Here is a 22,921-nt window from a genome sequence, read left to right as displayed (position 1 = left end):
ATCTCAATTTCACGCAGAGTGCCCCTGGGCTCAGTTCTTGGACCTCTGCTGTTTAACTCATATATGATGTTTCTGGGTCAGATCACGTGAACTAATGGAACATAAATCGTATCAGTTATGCAGATGACAATCAGCTTTATGGATTTGCCACCAAATCACCACAAAGGTAAGAAAAGAGTCAAATTCTTAAAGCCCTTCTTCAAAGAAAATGCTTTTTTGGTATGTTTTTAACATTTTGAGGGATTTTTCTGGCAGTAGACTGTCCAGTACACAACTCAGAGGTGAATTGCTCCTCTGTATGAAACTATGTCCTAGAGAACAACACAGGTTTTTATATTATGGCATAATCGAAATAAAAGACCACTGGGAACGCTATGAAAATAGATCTAGATGATCCGATTGGGTCTTTAAGGAACCGGTTAGAAGACACTCAAACCTGCGTCTTAGGGCTCACGTTGAGACCTTAAAAACATCAAAGCAATTAAAAAAATTCAAACCTGCAAGGTTACACAGTCTGATGAAATCTAGAGAATCATATTTGAGCTTTGTTCTATTGATGGCTTTTCCAAAACTAAACTGAAAGCTGCAGCTCATTCAAAACTCTTCTGTCAGAGAAAATCGGATCACATTCTTGCAATTATAATAATAAAATAAAGATACAATTCCATGTAAAGATTTGGAAACAAAATATAGAGTTTAAGCAATTCTATGAAGTCCACAAGTTAGTTTTTGACGTATTTATTTTCATTGAACATATTACTGTTGTTTTCTCATATAAAATACACAGAATATTTACAGATGACTCTATAAAACATTGTTACAGTGACATCAATTGAAACAAGAACAAGTCAGCCCTATGTAGACAGATCTGAGGGAACTCTACAGTCACTAGAGTAAAGACAGTTCTGCTGAACTAAATGACCTCCAGACTCATAATACCTGAAAACCACAGATTTTATCAAGTTTTTACCCCTGATTTTTTTGTAAACATTCAGATTCTTTTTCGCAAAACACTAAATTGGCTTCAGTGAGAAGTGAGGAGAAGCTGGTGACTGTTCTGTCAGCGGAGCCAAAAGGCTGTAGACTGATTATGTTATTATTCTTTTTTTATTACTAACCCTACACCGTTTTCTCCACTACAATCAGAGCACCATAAAACAGGAAAGTGTTCTGGAGGGTCAGGACAGGATCAGGGCCCGGTTGGGCGGATGAGTCTTCAGGGAGCGAAGGTAGCGCCTGGCTTTCTCCGTCATGATGAGCTGGTCTTTAGTCTGTCCACAAACAACCTTCTCCCACTCTTTGGACATCTGGAGGAGAAAAATGGCATCAAATGATTCATGATTATTATTATTTTTTTTTTTTTTTTAAGTTTAAAAGTGAGGACTTACAGGAGCAGGCGGCGCTGAGGAGGGAAATATGGCGCTGTCGCTGGGGCCCAGCAGGAAGCCCTGATCCAGGATGTTCTCGCGCCGTTTGCTGCAGAACGACGAGGAGTTCAGAGAGACGAGAACGGGTTCTTCCTGAGGACAAACCAGAAGCAAGATCAAAGAGTGAGCACTGGCTGGACCTGCGCGGTGACATGACAAATGCACGCATGCTTCACCTTCATGCAGAGCTTGGCGTCGGCCCTCGCAGACTTGCGTTTAGATGAGTGTGTCAGCTGGCAGTCCATGACATCCAGAGCCAGAGATTTCCGCACTTTCTTCATGGGGGGCCGATGCTGAGGGAAAGGATCGAAGAGGCAAAGGGAAACTTTTACAGAAGCTTCATTTTGTGTATTTCTGTCAGCTCACCAAAGTTTGACCATTTAAATTTAGCAAAACCGAAAAAATAATAAATTACTAAATTAAAGTTGTGAGCTATGACCCTGCCCCACTGGCTGAGCAGCTGCTAAAAACACCCCTCCTCCGCCACCTCTGCCATTCTGCTCACAGGGGAAATTCATGAGGGGAATATATTTTTTTTTTCCCAAAATGGCAGCTTTTCTGATGGCTTTATTTCATAACAACTATTTTATTTTTTGGTCCCCTGGGGTTGATGAAAATGTCCGTGTTATTTTTAGAAGAATCGGCAAAAGTAAATTTTTGGATTTCCTTGACAACGGAGGATTTTTGTCAATCAAACCCAGATTCCTAATATTTATATTGTGTGTCATAGTGTTTCGTTCAGCTTGACCCAATGACTCATGGTAAATTATGCTTGAGAAACAGCTATGCTAACGCCATTAAAATCTACAACTGTGAATTTTGCAACTACCTTCCCAATGATGCTCGAGGAGTTAGGAGGTGATAGATAAAAATTTGATGAGTTTAAACTTATAGATGCAACTAACGGGATTATGTTTATAAAATAAACCAGGTTACAATTATTCCCTGATAAAAAATCTAAAAGTGATACAATAATTTTAAAATAGACTGTTTTCAGAAGTTTGTGTTTTCAAAAGGAAATCATTGCTAAAACAAATGTAAGCATGAATGTTTTGATTATTTTTACCGTCATTTTGCGTTTCTGCTCCGGCGGAGTTGAACGTACGACAACCAGCTCCATCCCAGAGTCCCTCAGGATGACCTCGTTGATGTCGTCTTCCAGGTTTGGAGTTTGAGGCTAAAAAGGACAGCAAAAACAAACAAAAAAACTCTTAGGAAAAACAGACGTTTTCAATAAAAAAAAGAAAAAGAAAAAAAAAAAGAATCAAAGTTCTGGTCCCACCAGTGGCTGCAGAGGTCCGTACTTCTCCAGAGCATTTTTGAACGGCGTTGGAGTCCGTGGAGTCGAGCAGAGCTCAGACTTGTGGTTTGGGGTAACAAACCTAAACAACAACAACACAAATAAACATGGAGTCACAAAAAGGTAATTTAACTTTCATATAACTATATAGATATTCAAGCTATATTGTCACTTTGAAGCTACATTTGCATTGCCCTCAGCAACACACGTTCAAGCGACCAATTCAATATAAAAAAAATCTAAAAACGATACACAAAATTTCCCCTCCTTTGATATTTTGCACCAAACCTTGGTGGCGGACATGCGCAAGTATTGAGTAGCAACACCCCAGTGTGAGCACCATATGAGTGATGATTTCCACCAAAATCAGAATCTTCTTCTAAGGATTCTCCACTTTAGTGTCTCCATTTTTTACCCTTTTATTCTATTAAATGGAAACAACTCCAGGAACCTAAACAATACAGACTCCCCTAATAAATCAAGAACAATTTTTTTGCTTCAAGCCTCCACAGCCCAGACAACCCAAAAACATGTATTGGTGAATGTGACTCATCCCACATACACACAGTGGTGGACCTGGTAGTTTGGGGGCCCGGGGCGGACTTTAAGATGGGGGCCTCTGCTGTGGTTGTATTCATCATTTCTTTTTAAAAATACGTACCCTGGGCAAAACATCTGTAATTTCTTTAATTTGTCAGGTTTTACTTAAGAAGGCAAAAGACACAAACATTTTTCAATGATGAAACAAAACAGGTGACATCAACAAGAATTTTTTTTATTTTATTTGATCTAATTAACAATTTTCTGCCCCTATTTTTGCCTTTCTCCTCTTCTTATTATTGACTTTCTTTATCTTCTTTTTAAGTTCCTTTGATTCTAATTTTCTTTTTCCCGTTTTGTTTTTCTTCTTGCACTTTTAGAAGCGTAGCAAGAATTTTTTGTTTTTTCACACCTCTTTTCAAACACTTGAAAGAGTCTCTCTGCGTGACAACCTGCTGTTGGCGGATTATTCCACTGCTGCCGATTTACGGGGGAGGATGAAACATTTTCAACTGAGCGGTCTTATGCCACCTCAGTGATATTTCTTTCTCGTATTGCGACAGTCTAATAATTTGGGCGTGAAAATTGTTTTATAAATAATAAAAAATATTTCAAGTCTTTGATTGGTCAAAATTTAACCTGGTTTAACTTCAACATGCGTTCAGTGGACACGCGGTCAGTACGAGAGTCCGAAAATGGTCGTAGAAACTCCCGTAGCGACACATGAACGGTAAGCCCAAAACGTTTGTTTACATAGACTTTTCATTGGAAGAATGGACGTTGCCGAGGAAGATCTGAACGAAGCTTAAAGGTATAAGGTCAGCTGCTGCTGCACACTCCGACTCCAACGTCCAATAAATCAACTCTACAAAAAAACGTGTTACCAAACAGACTCACAGAGAGTTTTCTTTCTGCATGAGCGGCGTCTTCTCGCGCTGCAGCGGCGTGGTGACGGTGGCCTTCTGGCTACACACCGGTGTGGACGTGAGGGAGGGGTTCTCCAGGTCGTGAGTGTCCTGCTTCGTCCACATGTTCAGGAACTGGAAGGACAGACTTTGTTAAACAGGGAAACAAAAAAAAAAAAAGACTTTTGGGTGAGTCGAGGTTTACTTGAGAGGGAGAAAACGGCAGGTGCTTGACGGGGGTGCTTTTGGGCGTCATGGAGCTGCTGGTGTCAGGAGACAGGGCCACCCGCCTCCGGTTGCGGCAGGTCAGGATGGAGGGCGGCGTGATCCCTCCTGGGGAGATGGGGATGAGCTCCCCTTTGCTGCCTTTGCTCAGCTCCTGCAGAGCGCTGCCCTCCAGGCGGAACTGGTGCCGCTCTGGACTGGGACTGTCCTCTGGAAGGTGGAACTCCGTCAGGTTGCACCATCTGTCCAGGTCCTTAAAGAAGACGTTTCCTTGCTTTATTCTTTCCTCTCAAACCAAGCAATCTCAAGTACTTGAGGGAGAATTTACAAACATCTAATCTTACCCCGTCCACCAGGTCCAAAACCTCCTTCAGAGCCGGGCCCGTGGGGGAGAGGAAACCGGAACCATCCACCACCCAGCTGCCGCAGCTCAGTTCTCCATCCGTTTTGGGGCTCAGGCTGTCTTTGGGCGAGGGGGCGGGGTTTAGTGGTTTGGTTTCTCCCGTGTTCTCCGCAGCGGAGGCCAACACTTCCTGCAGCTGCTGTGTAAACATCACAGATGAGTTTAGACTGGGGTGGGTATTGGTTAGAGTCTGGTGATACGATACGCATCATGATAGGATAAATATCCTGATATATTCCGCGGTAGTAGTCAATAATTCACCAAGATTCTGCCCCAGAGAACACTTTATTTAGATATGAATACACCTTTCACTTTAATAAAATGGTAAAATATATTTTATTTAATAATCAGAACATTAGGTGTGCACTGCGTATCTGCATGTTTTCACATGTTCCTACATGAGCCACAAAGCACCAAAATTTGCGTTTTTAATACAGCACCAATACCAGTTTTCAGTGAAAGGGTCACGAACGGATTTGATCGGCCGCTCACCAATCCGCTTTGAGGTTTCTGCTCCTCCTCCGTCTCCAGAACTTCCTGGGAGCAGCTGGCCGTAGTCTGCGTGGTTATGCAAACAAAACCTTCAATTGATTGGAAACAACCAATCGAAAACAAGCCTTTGAGGAGATCGTCACCCACCGGCACGTCTTTACCGATACGAGCCATCATGTCTTCCAGCTCGTTGGCTCGCCACACTTCGCCGGCGTAGAAGCCCATCTCCAACTTGCGCTTGATGGTGGAGTTCCAGTGGTTCTTCACCGCGTTGTCCGTCCTGGTACCACATAAACAACACGAATGCTTTGAAGTTTCCAAACACATTGTTGACATTCAAGTACCAAAACTTGTCAATCGTTTATGCAATTAACAAAACACTAAAATGTTGCATATTGGCACAAAGTTGCTTTTCTCTACTTCAGAATCAGCTTTTTGACATTGATATGAGTTATAGTAGGTTATAGTTATAGGTTATAGTTATAGTAGGTCAAAGAGTTTGTGATGATTATTAAAGAGTCAAGAACCTTCCAGGGAGCAGCTTGGCAATCTCAGCCCAGCGGTTTCCCAGCAGGCAGTGAGCCTTGTAGATGATCAGATCCTCGTCGGGCGTCCACGACGACTTCTTCACGTTGGGATTGAGGTGGTTGTGCCAGCGCTCCCGGCACTGCTTCCCCAGTCTGCCCTTGAGATGCTTTGCCACCAGCGCCCACTGTTTGTTGCCATAGAGACCCACCAGCTCTATAACCTACAGGATTCAAAGGACATAAAGACTTCAACAACGTCCAAACAGATCCAGACTTGCTATTGAACAGTAGCTTACCTTCTCGTCTTCCTCTTTAGTCCACGGACCTTTAACCAGCTCGGGGTCCAGAACCTTAAACCAGCGGTGCTGGCACTGGTTTTCCGAGTGGTTCTGGACCAACAAAACAAGCGTCAGGATTGGAATAAAGTAAATCTGTGTTCCCTGTCAATTCCATACTCATTTTGACATCGTTGTTACCAAAAGAGTACTTGCAAAAAGTATATTTTGTGTGACGTCACCGTGAAATGGATCTATACACACCCCTAGTAAATATCATCTAAAAAGAAATATATCTAGTAGGTTTAAAAGACATAAATTGTTGAAATTTATGATAAAAATAAAAGTATGAAACCCTATATAATGTTTAATAGCAGTTTCTGGCTCCATAAAGGTGGTGGAAAATTGCAAAAATGAATAATTTCACTGTAACAGATTATAACAGCAGTGGTGGAGCTAGCACATTTTAACTGGGGGTTGAGGGGGGCTTTTGAATGGTGGCAACACGTCATTTTATTCTAATTTTATTTAGTTATTTTTATTTTATTTATTATTTTTGATAAACAATTACAGGGCAAAGCTTATGCTGTGGGGTCCCCTCTGCCCCCCTGTAGCTCCGCCCCTGTATAACAGTAAGATTTCATGAATTTAATGAGTAAATGTCTTGCAGTGCACCAAGCGAGGATCAGACAGTTCAACGTTCATTACACCTACTGGGAGGTGGCTGCAGATTCGTTTCCAGTCATTTATCCCCAATTTTTGAACCAGATTTTTGAGCTTGTCGTCCTGCGAAAACAAACAAACAACAATCACGACAGTCGCTGTGGAACCACGAAGGCTACTGGAGGTACAGGCCCCGGGATGAACGCTCACCTCCTCCTGCGTCCATCTGACCTTTACTTTCCCTCCATCCCTGAACTCCGTCAGATCGGAGTCCGTGTCCGGATGCGCGGCCTCCTCCACGTCCTCCCTGACGGGACAAACACACAGAGGTTGAGATTCTGAGATTCGACCCGAAGGCGCCGAGGACAGACCGGATCCGCGGGATTGCGGCTCCACTTCACTGACAGGAAGCAGTGACCTGGAAAACTACCGGCAGCAACTTTGGTCGCAGTTTTGGAGCCAAGTCCGGAAAAGCGCGGCAGTGGCGAGTCCGCGCAAACCGATCGCAGCAGAAATCAACCGATTCAACATAAAACCAAAAAAAGATCTAAAAAAATATGTGAATCTCACCCGCGCAGCCACGATGACATTTCCCTCTGTTTTGGGTCAGACGTGGACTTCAAGGGCTAACTGCAGGTGTTTACGGCAAAAACCTGTGGGTGACACGGCCGGGTCGCTGCGGGATGTCCGGTTCTGGTGGAGGAATCTCGACTACAGTTTAAAAAAGAAACAAACAGACGGAGAACCGCAGCGACAGCTAGGCGCGAGCTTTGTCCGCGCGCCGCAATTTCTATCTCGCGCCCTTCTCCCTAATGCTGACTCTCGTGTGACGTAGGTGCTCCGTAGATCTGCGCAGAAGCGTCGAAGAAATCTATGGATCCCCTTCAAAATAAAATCACCATAAAATAAATGCAATGTGTGGCTTCATTAATATATTATTTGATAAGATGCAGAAATAAAGATTTGCAAGAATAAAAAACTATATAAAACTTTAAGAAGAAGTACACACAATGCAATTTAAAAATGCATGTTTTGCCTAAAATAAAATTTACAACTTTTGTACAATATTGTCTTCCTTAAGCACCTGAGGCCTTTATGCATTTATGTACTTTTTCCCATGTAGGTTTCATTAAAAATACTTTAAAGGAGTTATTCTGTTTCAGAACAGACTGATTTACAAAAATATAATTAAAAACAATATAGCAAAGATGCATTATCCTAAAGCAGGGGTATTCAAATCCAGGCCTCGAGGGCCGGTGTCCTACATGTTTTCCAACCAACCTTCCATTGAAGCTCCTTATTGGCTAAACATACCTGATCCTGGAAATTAGCAGCCAATAAGGAGCTTCAATGGAAGGTTGGTTGAAAAACATGTAGGACACCGGCCCTCGAGGCCTGGATTTGAATACCCCTGTCCTAAAGGAAGTATTAAAATCACAAAAGGAATTTTAAAAACAAGGGCAAAAGGAAAAACTGGCTGATGAAATTGTCATTGTGTAATGAAAACAATTGGAATGACAATCCAGAAAATGAATAAATAAATAAAGAAATGTGTGGATTTAACTCTGGAATATTTGAATTACAAAATTTAAGCTTGACATTTTTTTTTCATTTTAATTCATTTTCTTAAAAAAGGAAAATTCTGCTGAAAATGCCATATAAAACAAATAAACAAAAACGTTTTTTTATTTAAAAAAAATCTGGGTTTAAATGAACCAGTCAAAAATAAACAAAGAAAACAATACAAAAGTTTTACTAATAGGTGTAAACTAAAAATAGGCAGATAAATATACAAAAACTTTTTATTACGATTAAGAAGAATGTTTTGATACATAAATATTTAAAAACTACATTTGCACTCTTGTTAAAAGCTAAAATATGATTTGTTAATAGTTCGATCTTTAAGATCCTAAAACAAACATTTCTCAGATATTTACAGCTGCTTCATAAACATTGCTAACAGCCTACAAAGATTTCAAACTTTGTTTGTAGACATTCAAGATACCATTTGACCCAGTTTTAAATTGTTTTTCTTTTCCAAGCTTTTCTCAAAATGTTTTGTCTCATTAAGAACTAGGATCTTAATAAGAAAAATATTATTAAAATGAGTCAAAAATCCTTTTGCTCCATCGTCATGACAATAGAGAAACTTGATTTAAGGCTCAGTAAAATTCAATTTCCTTGATTTAAGAAATGTTCATAAGACATTAAATGCATTATATATATATATATATACTTCAGAGAAGGCACAATTGGTCTATCAGACAGTTTTTTTTTTACATTTTCAAATAGAAAATTTTAGATTTATGCTTTAGGATAACTGCTAGTTTTAAATTTTACCTGTTACACTAGTCTTTGTCACTGTAATTAAAGCAAACTACAATCTGGTACACAAAACTCAAAAAATACAAATAATTTGAATAGAATTTACCAAAAATTATTATTGGTTGTAAAAAAAATTTAATCAATTCAATCCAAGTACATTTTTTTAGCTTATTTTTCCCTTGAGTGGATCTCCTAATTTCTAGATTTTGAGATCTCATAGACAGATTTCTACTTCTACTTTGTCTTCCTTTTCTTAGGCTTAGAAGGGAATTAATTTCATTTTTAACGTTTATTTGTGGTTTTAATTTCACTTTAAAAAGGTTTTACTTGAAGCAAAACAAAAACTCAAAGAGTAAAAAAAAATAAAAATCTGTTTTTCATTTAGGTGGAATACATTTACTTATGGTTAAAAATTCATTTTGAAGTATTACTTTGCATACCAGTAATTACATGCAGGTTTATATAAATAGCTAAGAAAAGAAAGTCTTTTATTTTCTTAAGAAAATCTGACTGGATCAGTCTTCCTGTGCAGCAGGAAGTTTCTGTTCATCTAATCAGGGTTCAGCTGGGCCAATTACCAGACAAGTTAAAACCCAGCAGACTTTAGTCCTGAACATCTGCAGACAGGATGGAGAGCACTTTTGTCTTAAAAGGTAAGGTTTTATGGTTTTTGTGTTCCCCTCTTCCTCCTGAGCGCTTGTTCCTACAATGATGCAGCATCTTCTACTCCAGATTTTAAGAGCTTTCAGTGCTCCTCTCCGTCTGACTTTGACAAGAAGTTCTTTGGAGAACAGAGTCTACTGGCTGCTCTGTCTCTGGAGCAGCTCTCCACATCAAAAGTGTCCTACGACCCAGCGGCTGACTGGTCTGACAGCAAGGCGTCCATGCTGGCGTCGCTTTGCCTCTCTGACATCGTCTCCCCCTGTCGGGGTTTGCCGCCGCACGGCCCCAACACTCAGGAGGCGGGTGACTGTGATAAGCTGAGCGTTCCTGTCCTGGGGAAGATCTCCACTCCTCACATCCTCCTTCAGAAGCCCAAAAATGTCACTGGATTCGACCAGTCGTACGGAGACCTGACGGCGTCGCAGGTTTCCTGGGATGTGTCCCTGATTAAAGCGGAGAACAGCCCCATGTTCTGCGTGGAGTGTCAGGAGCAAACGCGGAGCCCGAACCTTCATCATTCAGCCTCAGAAGTTTCCACCTGAAGCAACACCTGGCTTTAAGGGCGACCTCTGACCTGCAGTACAATGTGTTTTTAAATTTGTCATAATAAAGGAATAATAAACATTACACTGACACTCCTCAAAGAAAACTGCTGTTAAAGGGGAGTCAGGCGGGGCTCTGTGTCTCCATCATGCTCCTTTAAAAAAAAAAAAAGTAATTTTACAGTTTGTTCATAAATCAATTTTATTTCTGAAGAAATTAGGAAAAATGTACCTGGTTGAGTTTTTTGAAATCGACCACTTGGAAAAACACATGCTCCATGATGTGTTTGGCATCCATCTGTTTCCCCAGTTTTGATGTGATGCCAAGAATTTCTCCACACTTTCTAATGTAAAACTCCAGATCATTGTCGGTACCTGTGAAGAGAAAAAAAAAACTTTGAGTAAATGCAATCTAATTTTCACCCCAAAAAAACCTTACTTAAATCTAAAGATCCAATCCCACGAGAAAAACATTTTTGGTGTTTAAAAAATGTTCTTATGGCATTTAGCCAAGTAGGAAAATTAAGCATTTCTTTATTCAAACAGTTGTAGATGAGGAGCAAATAAAGATTTGTGATGTAGAAAATATGCTGGTGGGCTCCAAGCTCTCAGCAATGGGAAGGGGGGTGGGGTTGCTCTGCACAGTGGTCATCCACAACTCTGAGGTGAATTTCTAATGAATTACTGCCGCCCTGCTGAAACTGTCCTAGAAAACGACAGTTTAAAAAAATAAGGGGCTAAAGATGGTAAAATCAAAAATGAAGGACTATGGGAAACAGGAAATTGATCAAAAGATGAAGAAATCTCTTCTGTCTGAAGATGTCACATTGTCAAATAACTTCCAGTTACAAGGTAAAAAAACATAACTGAATTGGTGGTATCCCATATTATCAGTGTTTTCTGGTTATCTTATATTTCATTTTTTTTTTTTATATTTTGATTTTTTTTAAAATTACTTTTGTTTCCTGAAATCTTTTATAATTTAGCTTTTTTTTGCATTCTGGAAAAAAAATCTTTTTTTTTTTTATTAAAGCTTTTTTAAAAATGTGATTGTCTTTTTGCGCTGTGACTGGTTGAAGGGATTTGTGCTTCAGGGCCACCGTACTTCACAACAGTTGCAGTGAAATTTCCAAAGCCGTTCTAAGATTTCACTTCATTTTGTACTGAGAGGTGCAGAAGTGTGTTTCATGTGTTTGCATGAGTCACGACCTGGGAAGTCTTATAATATCTTTGCTTTTCATCAAATGTCTAATTTTTCTGCCAGATAACTTTGTGCAGCTGTAAGTTAAAGACTGGATTTCTATTACAGTCTGATGAAAACTGTTTTTAATACGTTGTTGTGGCATTTTTCTCATAAATAAAATGAAGTTAAAAAATTCTGAGTAGTGCTCCAAGCTCTCATCAGTGGAGAAGGGAAGAGGGGCGGGGTTTCTCCACACCAACAATCCCACACACAACTTAGAGGTGAATTTCGAATGAACTCCTACCACTCTGCAGAAACTATGTCCTAGAAAACGACACAGGTTTTTGATTTTGCCTAAAAACCTCAATCAGAGGACCACTTGAAAAAGGTAAAGTGGGATTTCAAATATGTTTGCGTTTAGATTTTGCAACTTTTTGATCGTAGAGTTTCTTGGCTCCAGGTCTCACATTTATTGGTGAGCTGCGCCAGGCGCACTTTCTCAGACGAAAACGCTTCATCCAGATCAAACAGATCCAGCATGGGGGGAGGAAGGTCGCTGAAGGCAGGCGGGAAAACCTGAGAGGAAAAATTTTTAAAAAAGTTTCAGAAAAAACAACTCAAAGGTGCTTGTTTTCTCTTGTAATGAAAGCTAAACTGACAGCGGGCTGGAGCTGGGGCAGGGGCGTTTCAAACTGGGGTGCGATCAGCTGAAGCGGCTCGTTTTTGACGTTCAGCTGCTTATAGGTGCTGAAAGAAAGCAAACAAACGTGTTAACTTAGATCAAAGCCAGCGGGGAGCTGATGAAGGTCGTCGTTCGCACTTTAGGACTTGAGGCAAAGTGTCTGTGGACAGACTGAACAGAGACATGTCGAACAGGGACGTGAAGTCTCGGGGAATCTCGTCCCCCTCCTGCAAGCAGACCCGGAGCTGTTCAGACAGCAGGGCGGTGTCGGGCAGCATGGTGTAATCGGAGATCTGTGTGAAGAAGAAGAAAATCAGCTCGTTGGGGACCATCGGTTCTGACGGCCTGCTGGCGAGTCGTCTCCAAACCTCCGGATCTTCAGCGTCGATCTGATTCAGGTGAATGTTGTCACTCATGAGCCACTGAAGGAGGACGTCCTGGAATAAAAGGAGGCAGAAACACAAAACTGTTGTTACTGTGATCTTCTCTTTTGCTCAGAAATATGCACTCAGTGGTCAGCAGGACTCACCAGGATCTTACTGTTCTCCTCTTTGTCAATGTACTGATCACTGAACATGTGACAGGAGCCGGAGACGGCCAGTTTACCCGCCTCCTGTGAGACAAATGACACGTCAGTCACTAGCAACGTTTCTTTATTTCGTTTGCTCTTTAATCTTGTATTTCGTTCCATCATAATTTCTTTCATTCATTCTTAATTTCACTCATTTGGTCTGTATTTTGTTCGTTTTTTTAGTTTTTGTTCACTCTTTATTTCTTTCATTGCTTCTTTTATCTTTATTTTGTTTGTTCATTCGCTCTTTAGTTTTAGTCATTTGTTATGTAGTTCGTTCTTTATTTCTTTTGTTTGTTCTTCATTTCATTCTTTTGCTAGTTTTTTTATTTAATTTGTTAGTTCATTCCTAATATTTTCAGTGGTACATTGTGTTCAAAAATATGTCAAAATTTTAAAGTTCAACTTTAAAAGATTGATGGATTGTTGGGGAATCATGGCTACCAAAGTCTGGCGCCTCGTGGAGTGATACATACTGTCCTTCAAAAGTTTGTGAATGAGTTCAATAAAGTTTGAGTTAGTTTATTTTTATTTAACTGATTATTTACCGTACAGGTACTTTCTAAAACTAAAACTTTTTAATTGTTTTTAACCCAAAATGCCACCAGGTAGAGGTAAAGGAGCCACATGTGGTTCTGGATCCTCAAGTTGTGGATCTGTGATGAATAGAAAACCCACGAACACACGGGGAGAACACGCAAAATCCACACAGAAAGTCCCAACTGGGATTTGAACCAGCGACTTCTTGCTGTGAGGCAAGAGTGCTAACCACTCCGCCACTATGCAGCCTGTTCAATCTCAATTAGATTAAAAATAGTGACCACAACAATTGTCTGTCTGTGGTGCAGATGGTAGAGCGGTCAACCTCTGACTGAAAGGTCTTTCCTCGCCGTCTCAAAGTGTCCTTGAGCAAAACACTGAATTTGTGTGAGCATAAAGTGTTACTATGGTTTTGGAAAAGACAGACAAGTCCATCATTTCTGTGACATTTTTATATTTTTTATTTGTTGATCGATGAAAAAGCCTCGGAGCGTAAACCTGCAGTAAAACCTCACAGACCTTTCCATGATAGAAGGCCAGGACGGGCCTGTGGAGCGGGAAGCAGACGGAGCCCGTCGACAGAACAGCGACGGCGGGTTTGATCACGCTCAGAGTGGCTCCATACGGGTACACAAACGTCAGAGCCCTGAATAAATGAAGAGACGAGCTCTGTGTCATTGTAGGAAAATAAACCCAGATAGCTTTGTAAGATGGAAAAAAAATACTATAAATGTATTTACTGTGAATTGTTTCCAACATTTTCCTCTTCGAGGACTCCTGTGACCACTTTTCCAGCCGCACGACTGATTTCTCTGAACGAGAAGCAAAAGCATCAGCATCAAAAAGCATTCTTACCCTAAATCATAATATTTAGATTAAAGTTTCTTCCAACATGAAGCCCAAACTACTATTTTAGACCTTAAAAAAAGAATCACACGAAGCCTTCATCTAAAGAAACTGAGAAGAAATGAGAGGAAGTCATGAAATGCTTTGGTCTGTGGCTCTTGGACTGAAGCATTGCAAGAGCCAGCGTTCACACATGGAGGAGAGCTGGACCAGTGAAGAACCTTCACAGGTGTGACCAATAGAAATGACTTCAAAAACACAACAAGAGAACAGAGAGAACAGAGAGAGCTACTCCAGGCCTCAATGGCCACATTCCAACATGTTTTCCAACATCGTCTGGATTGGCATGTTCTAATAGGCTGGACACACCTGAACCAGGTGATCAGTCATGAGTGGGCCTTAGATATCTGGACACGCAGAGACACCGGTCCTCAAGCCCTGGAGTTTACCTAATCCTGATCTAGAAGGTCATAAAAGAAGCAGAACTACATGGAAAAAAGTGCAGGCCTCAGTTGACTTGGTTAACCTCCTGACTACTAAAAAAAAAAAAAAAGAGACCCACCCCTTGGTATCATTTAAAAATCTTAAACATCCTCGGTAGAAATCAAAAAGAACAAAAAATATTATCCCTAAAACGACTGGACCACAAACTGTATATGAGAAATGGACCGAGTGAGTGTGATGTCATCCATAGAAAATGGCTTACTTCCAGCTCCAACCAAATGAAGTCAATTTAGTTGCCATGTTGGAGGCAGACGACATCAGTAACCAGTGATAGGTTGTTTCTATGGTAACCTCTCTCACCAATCAGGAGTGAGCTTGTTGGAAGGCCACACCCCTACCACTCAAAAGTGCGGAGAATCTGCCAAACGTTTAGAACTTTGGATGTGAGACTGCATGCTTTTATTGACCCATCTGATTGGTTGGTTTATAGCTTGGATAACTTATATTATAGAAAAAAAATATGGAAAAAAAAAAGAAAGTTAGCAAGAATATGTAAAAAAATATTAGAGCAAGAATGTTTATTCTGACATTATAATGAGTAACAGCTGTTTATTTCTCCATAGGATTCTATGGGATTTTGGCTTTTTGGAACCAGCTTACTGTTTGGAACATGAGGGGGCACTCAGTCCAGTTCTCATTTACAGTCAATGGTTTTGACAGATCAGACAAAAGCGAAACATTTGGGAGTTTGTCTAAGTGAGACCATCCAGTGATGCCTCCTCAGTACAGACCTGTTCAGCACACCGTTGGACACGAGCGCCTCTTTTGGGTGGAAGTATTTGTAGTACGTATTCCTCACCACAGCGTCTATAATGATGAAAAGCAGAATTTAGCGTTTATTGAAGAATGAAATACAACTTTTACTGTCCGACAGCTTAACATTTACCATTATTGACGAATACTCCAAACTCCTCCAGGAGAAAGTTTATGTTGGTATCGTACTTCATTTCTCCTCCTTCGCCCAGCATGACCAGCATGTTTCCTCCTCCATCCAGGTAATGCTTCAGCACCTCAAGCTGTCGAACATCCCAGAGAAAAGTCAGACTTCCTTTCCCTTTAACTCTAAACAATTGTTTTTTTAATCCTTCACCTCAGATGCTGTGAACTTCTCCCTGGGACCTGCAGAAACCCACAGCTTGACTCCTTTCAGCTTCTCCTCAGAGAGTTCGTCCTTTATGCTGGAAAGACACTAAATGTGGTTAGAAGGAACTTCACAATATGACAACAATCTGATAACTGAAAGTAATCACATTTGAAGTTTTTAAGTGGACTTAAGAAATCTGACAATAAAACAAAAATACCTTTTAAATATATTTACAAAAGGATTTCTTTCAGTTTGTGTCCTTGTGGAACACTTTGAGGTGCAATTTAGGAGGAAAAATGCAATTGAAATGAAAACTTTAACTTTCTGATATTTGTATAAAAGAAGTGGGGCTCATAGTAAAGCTGGTCAGGTTACCAGACAAACCGTGTATTTTGTCGCACAAGCATCAGATTTGCAATGGATCTACCCTCGGATCTACTCTTTCAGAAAAGCTCATTTACCACAAGAAAAATCCAAAATGGAGGCTATTTTAAAATAGACAATTCATACACACAAATTCAATTGGATCAATCTCAACAATGTGAGCTGCACAAAAAGCTGTCTTTTAACTTGAGGTGTACCAACATAATACCACTATTCATATTAGCATATATATCGATTTTAAAATCTTGTGGCAAATGTGCTTTTCTGAGACAGGATTTGGCTACAATCATGCCAGATTTGGTGCTTGTACCACAAAATGCAAAATTACTTTAACAACCAGTTCCACTATCATATAAATAGAAAGACTTAATTAAGTTTGAGAAACTGATTTTTTTGTTTTAGAAAGTTAGCTGATCTTGAGGTTTAAAGACAGACTTCACAGAAACTTGTGTTTTTAATTTCTTTAACGTGTTCTTGTGGCATTTTTGTGGTGACGAAGGACATATATAAAGAAAATTTAGCTAAAAAAATTGTATTTCTGAGTATTTCTTTATTTCTTTACTGGGAAGGGAAGAGGGGGCGGGGTTCCTGCACGCCAACAGTCTCTTTCACAACTCAGAGACAATTTTCAAACAATCTACTGCCGCTGTGATGTAAATATGTACTAAAAAAAAAATTACACAAATTTTTTGGTGTTGGCTAAAACAGCAAAATCATAGTTAAAAAAGTGCTGGGAACAATTTAAAAATGGATCAAAAGATGATCGGAGTGGGTCTTTGAAGGGTAACCAAACACTAAATTAACTTTTTTTGGATGTTGATCTGTATAAGTCAAGCATCATTATATATCCTTTTTTCAATATGTATTGTTCTAGTACTGTACCGTGTACTGTTTACACCAAAATAAAATAAAATAAAATAAATAATTCCCTTAAATTGTTATAAACATCAAGTCCAAGTTTTTTTCTAATGTTTTTTTTAACTGTTTAATTTTTTTTGCTCACTTTCAGTCCAATTTTAAACCAAATCATTTCAGTAGAAAGTCAAATTAACATTTCTGAAATGGGATCCATTTGTAGCTTCTATCTGTCTTCCATATTCTACTTTATGTTGACACCAAAGCCTCACCTTAGGATTTTCCACTGAGCTCGTAGCCGCTTCTGCACCGACTTGTATCCATTGTTATTTGTGAACAGCTCCCGTTTGGACGCATTAAATACTATACAGTTTTGATCTTTCTCCATTGTTTGCTGTTTAAAATGATTCTCGAAGTGTTTCTTAACACCTGGAAAAACATGTAAACTCCACGTTAGACATCACAATGTTACTCACTATTAGCTATTAGCTTAGCCAGCTAGCAAGAGGGTACGTGATGAGCACTTAAACTTACTGCGTACAAGTGGTTTAAACAAACAAAACGCAAGAATAACAAATAAAAATTAAATAATGTTTACTTTACAGTTAGCACTAAAATACATAGGTTTATATGTGAAAGCTAAGGTTAGCTAAAAACAATAGCTAGCTTACGTTAGCAAGTTTACCTTTTAGGTAGTTCGTACGTTTATCAGAATACTCAAACTCGATCCTTGACGCGTGGACTACTTTCCATCATGGAATAAAGTCTATTTTGCCTTGATAAAAATCCAAATGTATCAAAAAGGCCATCTGAGAACGCTGGGTAGTGAGAAAACAGTGGTAACTAAGGGCGCTAACTGCATGGAAACCAAGTGGATGCAGCGGATTTTCAAAATAAAATGCCGGTACAAGTCAAGATGAAATTAGAATGATAAATCACAAGCAATTCGGACTTTACCCAGAATTTTCCCTCAAAAACCTGATTCAGATCTCCAAAATTTGACTATTTCCCTTCAAACATTGGGCTTAAAGTCATATCTTAAAATTCTGAATTCATGTTTCAGAATTAATTAATTAGTTCTTTCATTCATTCATTCATTCACTGATCTTCTTGGCAGCTTTGTCCCTTTTGGAGTCATGGGGTGCCAGAGCCTAACTCGGCTACTGATGGACGAAGGCAGGATGCACCATGGACAGGTCGCCAGTCTGTCGCAGGGCCTCAATCACACACACACTCACTTACATTCACACCTAACAGAGTAACTAATTAACCTACGAAGCATGTTTTTGGACGGTGGGAGAAAACCCACCCATGCACATGCAGAACATGCAAACTCCGCACAGAAAAGTCCCCAGTTTGGTGTTTCTGTTTCAGATCCCCCAGCCGGGATTTAAACCGGGGCCTTCTTTCTGTGAGACTACATTTTTCAGAAATATGACTTTAATATGACTTTAATCTCAAAATTATGAACAACAGTGACATGTAACACACTTTCTTCATCAAGAACTTCAGTGGAGTGCATAATAAAACACAGAAAACTGTTTCATCAGTGCTTTTATTTTATAAAACCTAATTTTACAACTTCTATTTAAGAAACAGAAATTGAGTCACATGCAGTTTTTACAAAATTATCTCAGTAGTAATATTTGCATCAATTATATCAAAACAGATTCACAATCTTGTAAGAATAACAGTGTAGAAACAAAGAAACCTTCAGCTTTTCTATAATAAAAAACCCAATACTGATAGATGAAAAAAATGAAGTGAATTTCAGTGTTACGCGTTACCATACATCCTTTAGAGTCATAAAATAAGTAGTAATCTCTAAAGTGCTCAAATTTACTATTTAAACAAACCTCAACTTTTCACAACTTTTTTTGAAGTATTTTTATACATTCATTTCATTAGTATCATTTAGGTTTGTTATTTTTCTTCAGTTTCTAAGTTTTTTTGTGCATCATTTAGTTTTTTGTCCACCTTTTTGTCTGAAAATGTAAATCCTGAATGTAGAACATCTTTGACATCAACATTTAAGTTTATATAAAGTGCAATTCTCTATTTTACACTTTCAAATGTCTTTATTGAGGCTCTCCATAACAACAATGATATTAATTACATCAAAGCAAATGTGCACAAAAATGTATGTCAGAGTAATGCGCCTATAGTTTGCTGGTCTGTGTAACTGCTTTGACTCTCAGGACTCCTTCCTGGGCGCAGGAGGCCGCCAGCACGCCGTCTCTTCTCCACAGTCGACCTTGAACCAGCCCTCTGCTGCTCCCTGAGGAGGACAAACGCAACCACTAAAGAGGAAAGTCACTTCTTTTTTAAAATTTGTTATATTAATTGGTTTCCTGTTTCCATCCATCCATCTTCTTAACCGCTTCTTCCCTTTCGGGGTCGCGGGGGTGCCCGAGCCTATCCCGGCTACTGATGGGTGAAGGCGGGGTACACCCTGGACAGGTCTCCAGTCTGTCTCAGGGCCTCAATCACACACACATTCACTCTCACATTCACACCTAGGGGTAATTTAGAGTCACCAATTCACCTATGAAGCATGTTTTTGGATGGTGGGAGGAAGCCGGAGTCCCCGGTGAAAACCCACGCATGCACGGGGAGAACATGCAAACTCCACACAGAAAGGTCCCAGCCGGGAGTCGAACCGGGGCCTTCTCGCTGTGAGGCAAGAGCGCTAACCACTGCGCCACCGTGCAGCCCGGTTTCCTGTTTAATAAATCAAATCACATTTTGTGTTCTCACTGTTACACAGATTTCTTTCAGTTCAGTCTTGCTAGCTCGCACTGTGTTCTGGATTCTGATTGGCTGTCACTCACCCTCTTCCATGCCATGTCTCTTCCAGAGAATGCGCTCAGTTTGACAAATTGACAAAAAGAGCAGAACTTCAATTTCATTCTAGATCAGTGGACTATTTTCTATCACAGTTTGAACTTTGAGAGTTTGAACAAAAGAGAAAAAAAGTGTGAATATTTTAATATTTGTCTGAGAATAGTGCTTAAAGTGTGCAGTGAGAATTAAAACATCAAAATTATTATGAAAAATAAAGTTGATTACTTGGCAGATTTCACTTTAAGAATGTAATTCAAAGATAAATGAGGGAACACTACATTTTAAATGATCTTTTAATTGAAGTTGCTGCCTGGTGAACACATCCCTCATGTGTTGCAGTTCCTCCACTGGCCAACAGTATTTTTAGTATTCAGGAAACTCCCTTATTTTTAACAATAAGTGGTGAGGAAATTCAGATAAAGCCTCCATCTTTAATTTCCTGCCTTCAATTCTACCCTCAGGCAGGTGTTATGTGGAGTTTAGGAGATGAAACTCATGCCGCACCTGCCCATGGGCTTTCACACTCATACAGCATCCACTCGTCGCTCCGGAAGGTGCTGTGGAACCACATGGCGTGATCCAGGGAGGCAGCGAACCTGGCCTTGTATTTGGAGTACGGCAGCAGGGCGGTGCCCAGCAGAGCAAAGTCGGACACGTATGCAGCCACGCAGCAGTGCAGCTTCATGTTACCTTCACCTAAATAAATAACACAGCAACAGATCAACAAACAAACTGAATAATGCTTTACAAATGTGGATTATTAGTATTTTACCAATAAAACCCCGAGCGCGCCCCCAAAAATAACGCCTTGGCTCTCCAGGTGTAATTCTGTAGAAGAGCGTCGGGTTGACGGGTTTGATCTCGATGGGGACCTCAGACGCCAGAATCTTATTTAGCCCGTCTTTCGCACTTTCCGTCAGGTCTGAATTACTGTGAAAACATTCAGAGGAGTTCTAATCTAGGGTCCACAGTAGCAGAACCGCAAGGTTATAGAAGTGCAAGTAAGAGAGGCACAATTTGAAACATTTATATAGCTAAAAATGCTAAATTATTTGACAATAAAGACTTAAACGTAAAAACAGGTGAGAGATAAAGCAAATAAGTTATGCTAAAAATGTTAAAAAGCAAAGTTACATATCAAACAAAACTTAGGACCTGGTGAAATTAGCTCATAATGCTCAACAAAGTGGAAAAACCTAAAAACCTCATCATGCTAAATTAGCTAACAAAAGGAAGATGCTAACCTACATGAAGACAGCTGGTTGGAGATGCTGAGTGTATGCTAACATGTTAGCTAGAAGGTAGCTGAAGTTAATGTTTGACAGGTTAGCAAAATTAAATAGTGCTAAATTCCATAAAGAAAAGAAGACGCTGATCTACATAAAGACAGCTGGTTAGAGATGCTAAAATTGCTGAGTGTATGCTAACATGTTAGCTAAAAGGTAGCTAAACTAAATGTTTGACAGGTTAGCAAAATGAAACAATGCTAAATTAGATAAAGAAAAGAAGAATTTCCTTGACAGCTAAAGTAGTTATACAAGCTAGCCATTTGAGTGGAACTATTGTAATATTTATGTGTGAAATTTAAGCTAGCAAAGATAACTGTAAAGGAACCCAAATGAATCTAACAAAAGTTAAGCTAATATATACAAAATTATAATATTTTTGCATTAAAACATATGTAAATAGTTGTATTTATTCTTTTTCTTGCAAGAGTGCTGCTTAAAGCTGCTTTTATTAAATATTAGTTATGTTTAGTAATATTTGGCAGCCTGTTTTGTTGTATTTTTTTTTTAACTCCACTAGATCTATCACTTCATAATCACAAGAGAAACGACAGGAAAGCTTTCCTATCTTTAAAAAATAAAAAAAAGCTACAAATAATTTGTTAAATAATTTTATTTTCTTTCTCCTTGGAAGATCTCAAATGACTAAACTAGAGGATTTTACCTAAGATATTGGTGAATAAGTTCCTCCACGGTGGGCAGCTCTTCCGGCTGAGGGACCTCGGGCATGCTGAACTGATGCTGCAGAGGGCTGGGCTGCAGCATCTGGAAGGACGCCTGGCAGATCAGTATAGGCTGGCCATGCTGGATGGCCTTCACAGAGCGAACGGTGAAGCTGCGGCCATCTCTGGTGCGGTCCACCTGGTACAGCACCGGAACCTTTGGGTCCCCTGATAAAAACAACCAGAACATAAAAAACTAAGCAAAGAGGCAATATTATGAATAGATTATAAGATACTGATACAGCAAAACAAAGGATTAATCATTGAGTCACCTGCTCGTACGAAGTAGCAGTGCAGGGAGTGAGCGTACAGGTTCTCGCCAACAGACTTGGCTGCAGCCACCAGAGCCTGACCAATGATTTGGCCTCCGAACAGCCTCTGAGTGCGGGGGACCCAGTGATGTGTTCCCCTGGAAAGGAAAAAACAAACCGTTGAAACAAAACTCAAGGACTTCCTAAATAATTAGACCAGTGATCCCTTTTATCTGCAGTAATGGTGTTCAGGGGAAAGAGACATTGTTCTTTGTTTAGCAACACAACGATAGATGGAAAGTAGATACTGGCATATTGTGACCAATGCTTTTTATTTATTTATTTATTTTAGGTTTTTTTTTTAACCACTTATGTATTTATATTATTATTTATTTTATATTATTTTTTAAACATTATATTAATTTATTTACTATTTTATATTTTCTACTTATATGCTGTCCATTCATTCATTTTTTAAATCTTTATTAATTTACCATTTAATTATTTTCTGTTTTTAACTTTCCATTTATGTATTTTTTATATATTTAATTATTTATATATTTTTACATTATGTATTTATTTTCTGTTTTTGCTTTCCATTTTGTATTTATTTTGTATTTATTTATATATCTTTATTTAATTACTTATTTTCTATTTTTACATTTTCTATTTTTTTCATGTATTATTTTCTTTTTAATTTTTATTCATTTTCTATGTATTTATTTATTTATTAAGTTTAAATGTTTTTTTTTATTTATATTTATTTATACATTTATTAGTTAGTTAGTTAGTTAGTTAGTTAGTTAGTTAGTTAGATAATACGTTAAAGTATTTTTCTTGTTGCTATCAGCAAGACAAATACAGGAAACAAGCTGTAAGCAA

At 39.2% G+C, this 22,921-nt stretch overlaps 4 protein-coding genes across 6 annotated transcripts in view; 1 reads left to right on the top strand and 3 right to left on the bottom strand.

Annotated features, from left to right (window-relative positions):
• Positions 1-1,006: 1,006 nt before the first annotated feature.
• Positions 1,007-7,620, bottom strand: mybl2b (v-myb avian myeloblastosis viral oncogene homolog-like 2b). Of its 2 annotated transcripts, none has more exons than XM_024271063.2 (15): positions 7,328-7,620; positions 6,968-7,064; positions 6,809-6,880; positions 6,116-6,208; positions 5,820-6,040; positions 5,440-5,572; positions 5,293-5,358; positions 4,742-4,936; positions 4,378-4,650; positions 4,165-4,307; positions 2,710-2,809; positions 2,494-2,604; positions 1,604-1,720; positions 1,389-1,520; positions 1,007-1,307 (listed from the first exon to the last, which is right to left on the bottom strand). In XM_024271063.2, exons 1-15 carry the CDS (start codon positions 7,345-7,347, stop codon positions 1,179-1,181), a joined length of 1,902 nt encoding a protein of 633 aa, XP_024126831.1. In that variant the 5' UTR covers positions 7,348-7,620; the 3' UTR covers positions 1,007-1,178. The 2 variants fall into 2 exon arrangements, with proteins under 2 accessions (XP_024126831.1, XP_024126830.1); XM_024271062.2 differs by having other exon boundaries at positions 4,742-4,939; positions 7,328-7,619.
• A 1,956-nt stretch (positions 7,621-9,576) lies between these two features.
• si:ch73-303b9.1 lies at positions 9,577-10,389 on the top strand. The gene is made up of 2 exons (XM_036211799.1): positions 9,577-9,735; positions 9,815-10,389. Exons 1-2 carry the CDS (start codon positions 9,711-9,713, stop codon positions 10,285-10,287), a joined length of 498 nt encoding a protein of 165 aa, XP_036067692.1. The 5' UTR covers positions 9,577-9,710; the 3' UTR covers positions 10,288-10,389.
• ift52 (intraflagellar transport 52 homolog (Chlamydomonas)) lies at positions 9,722-17,828 on the bottom strand. 2 transcript variants are annotated; one of them, XM_024270923.2, is made up of 14 exons: positions 17,622-17,826; positions 17,209-17,365; positions 15,704-15,791; positions 15,500-15,629; positions 15,345-15,420; positions 14,004-14,075; positions 13,783-13,909; positions 12,682-12,765; positions 12,521-12,589; positions 12,291-12,445; positions 12,130-12,217; positions 11,938-12,046; positions 10,520-10,662; positions 9,722-10,442 (listed from the first exon to the last, which is right to left on the bottom strand). In XM_024270923.2, the coding sequence occupies exons 2-14, from the start codon at positions 17,322-17,324 to the stop codon at positions 10,401-10,403; spliced, it is 1,299 nt and encodes a 432-aa protein (XP_024126691.1). In that variant the 5' UTR covers positions 17,325-17,365; positions 17,622-17,826; the 3' UTR covers positions 9,722-10,400. The 2 variants fall into 2 exon arrangements, with proteins under 2 accessions (XP_024126691.1, XP_036067691.1); XM_036211798.1 differs by having other exon boundaries at positions 12,291-12,589; positions 17,622-17,828.
• Positions 17,829-18,563: 735 nt separating this feature from the next.
• The window catches only part of acot8 (acyl-CoA thioesterase 8), a 5,100-nt gene continuing 742 nt past the window's right edge, over positions 18,564-22,921 (bottom strand). Inside the window, exons 2-6 of the mRNA XM_024269059.2 lie at positions 22,061-22,197; positions 21,731-21,956; positions 20,553-20,710; positions 20,285-20,476; positions 18,564-19,214 (exon numbers count right to left, since the gene is read on the bottom strand). Of these exons, the coding sequence (XP_024124827.1) occupies positions 19,096-19,214; positions 20,285-20,476; positions 20,553-20,710; positions 21,731-21,956; positions 22,061-22,197 (832 nt within the window). The 3' untranslated portion in view covers positions 18,564-19,095. The remainder of the gene's footprint in view (positions 19,215-20,284; positions 20,477-20,552; positions 20,711-21,730; positions 21,957-22,060; positions 22,198-22,921) is intronic.

Source organism: Oryzias melastigma, linkage group LG5 (genome assembly GCF_002922805.2).
Source record: "Oryzias melastigma strain HK-1 linkage group LG5, ASM292280v2, whole genome shotgun sequence".
NCBI lineage: Eukaryota > Metazoa > Chordata > Actinopteri > Beloniformes > Adrianichthyidae > Oryzias > Oryzias melastigma.
The sequence above is the reverse complement of the archived record's forward strand: the minus strand, read 5'-3'. Positions and strand labels throughout refer to the sequence as shown.

Bases quoted from the DNA above. Each gene is read 5' to 3' on its own strand.
- ift52 (XM_036211798.1), bottom strand. From the start codon at position 17,324: ATGGAGAAAGATCAAAACTGTATAGTATTTAATGCGTCCAAACGGGAG. The intron at 15,792-17,208 runs GTGAGGCTTTGG...GTGTCTTTCCAG, and splicing joins GCTCAGTGGAAAATCCTAAG to CATAAAGGACGAACTCTCTG. The intron at 10,663-11,937 runs GTGAGACCTGGA...TTCTCTTCACAG, and splicing joins GGCGCAGCTCACCAATAAAT to GTACCGACAATGATCTGGAG.
- si:ch73-303b9.1 (XM_036211799.1), top strand. From the start codon at position 9,711: ATGGAGAGCACTTTTGTCTTAAAAG. The intron at 9,736-9,814 runs GTAAGGTTTTAT...CTTCTACTCCAG, and splicing joins GAGCACTTTTGTCTTAAAAG to ATTTTAAGAGCTTTCAGTGC.
- mybl2b (XM_024271062.2), bottom strand. From the start codon at position 7,347: ATGTCATCGTGGCTGCGCGG. The intron at 4,940-5,292 runs GTGAGCGGCCGA...ATGTTTACACAG, and splicing joins AGAAACCTCAAAGCGGATTG to CAGCTGCAGGAAGTGTTGGC. The intron at 1,308-1,388 runs GTAAGTCCTCAC...TTTCTCCTCCAG, and splicing joins CCTCAGCGCCGCCTGCTCCT to ATGTCCAAAGAGTGGGAGAA.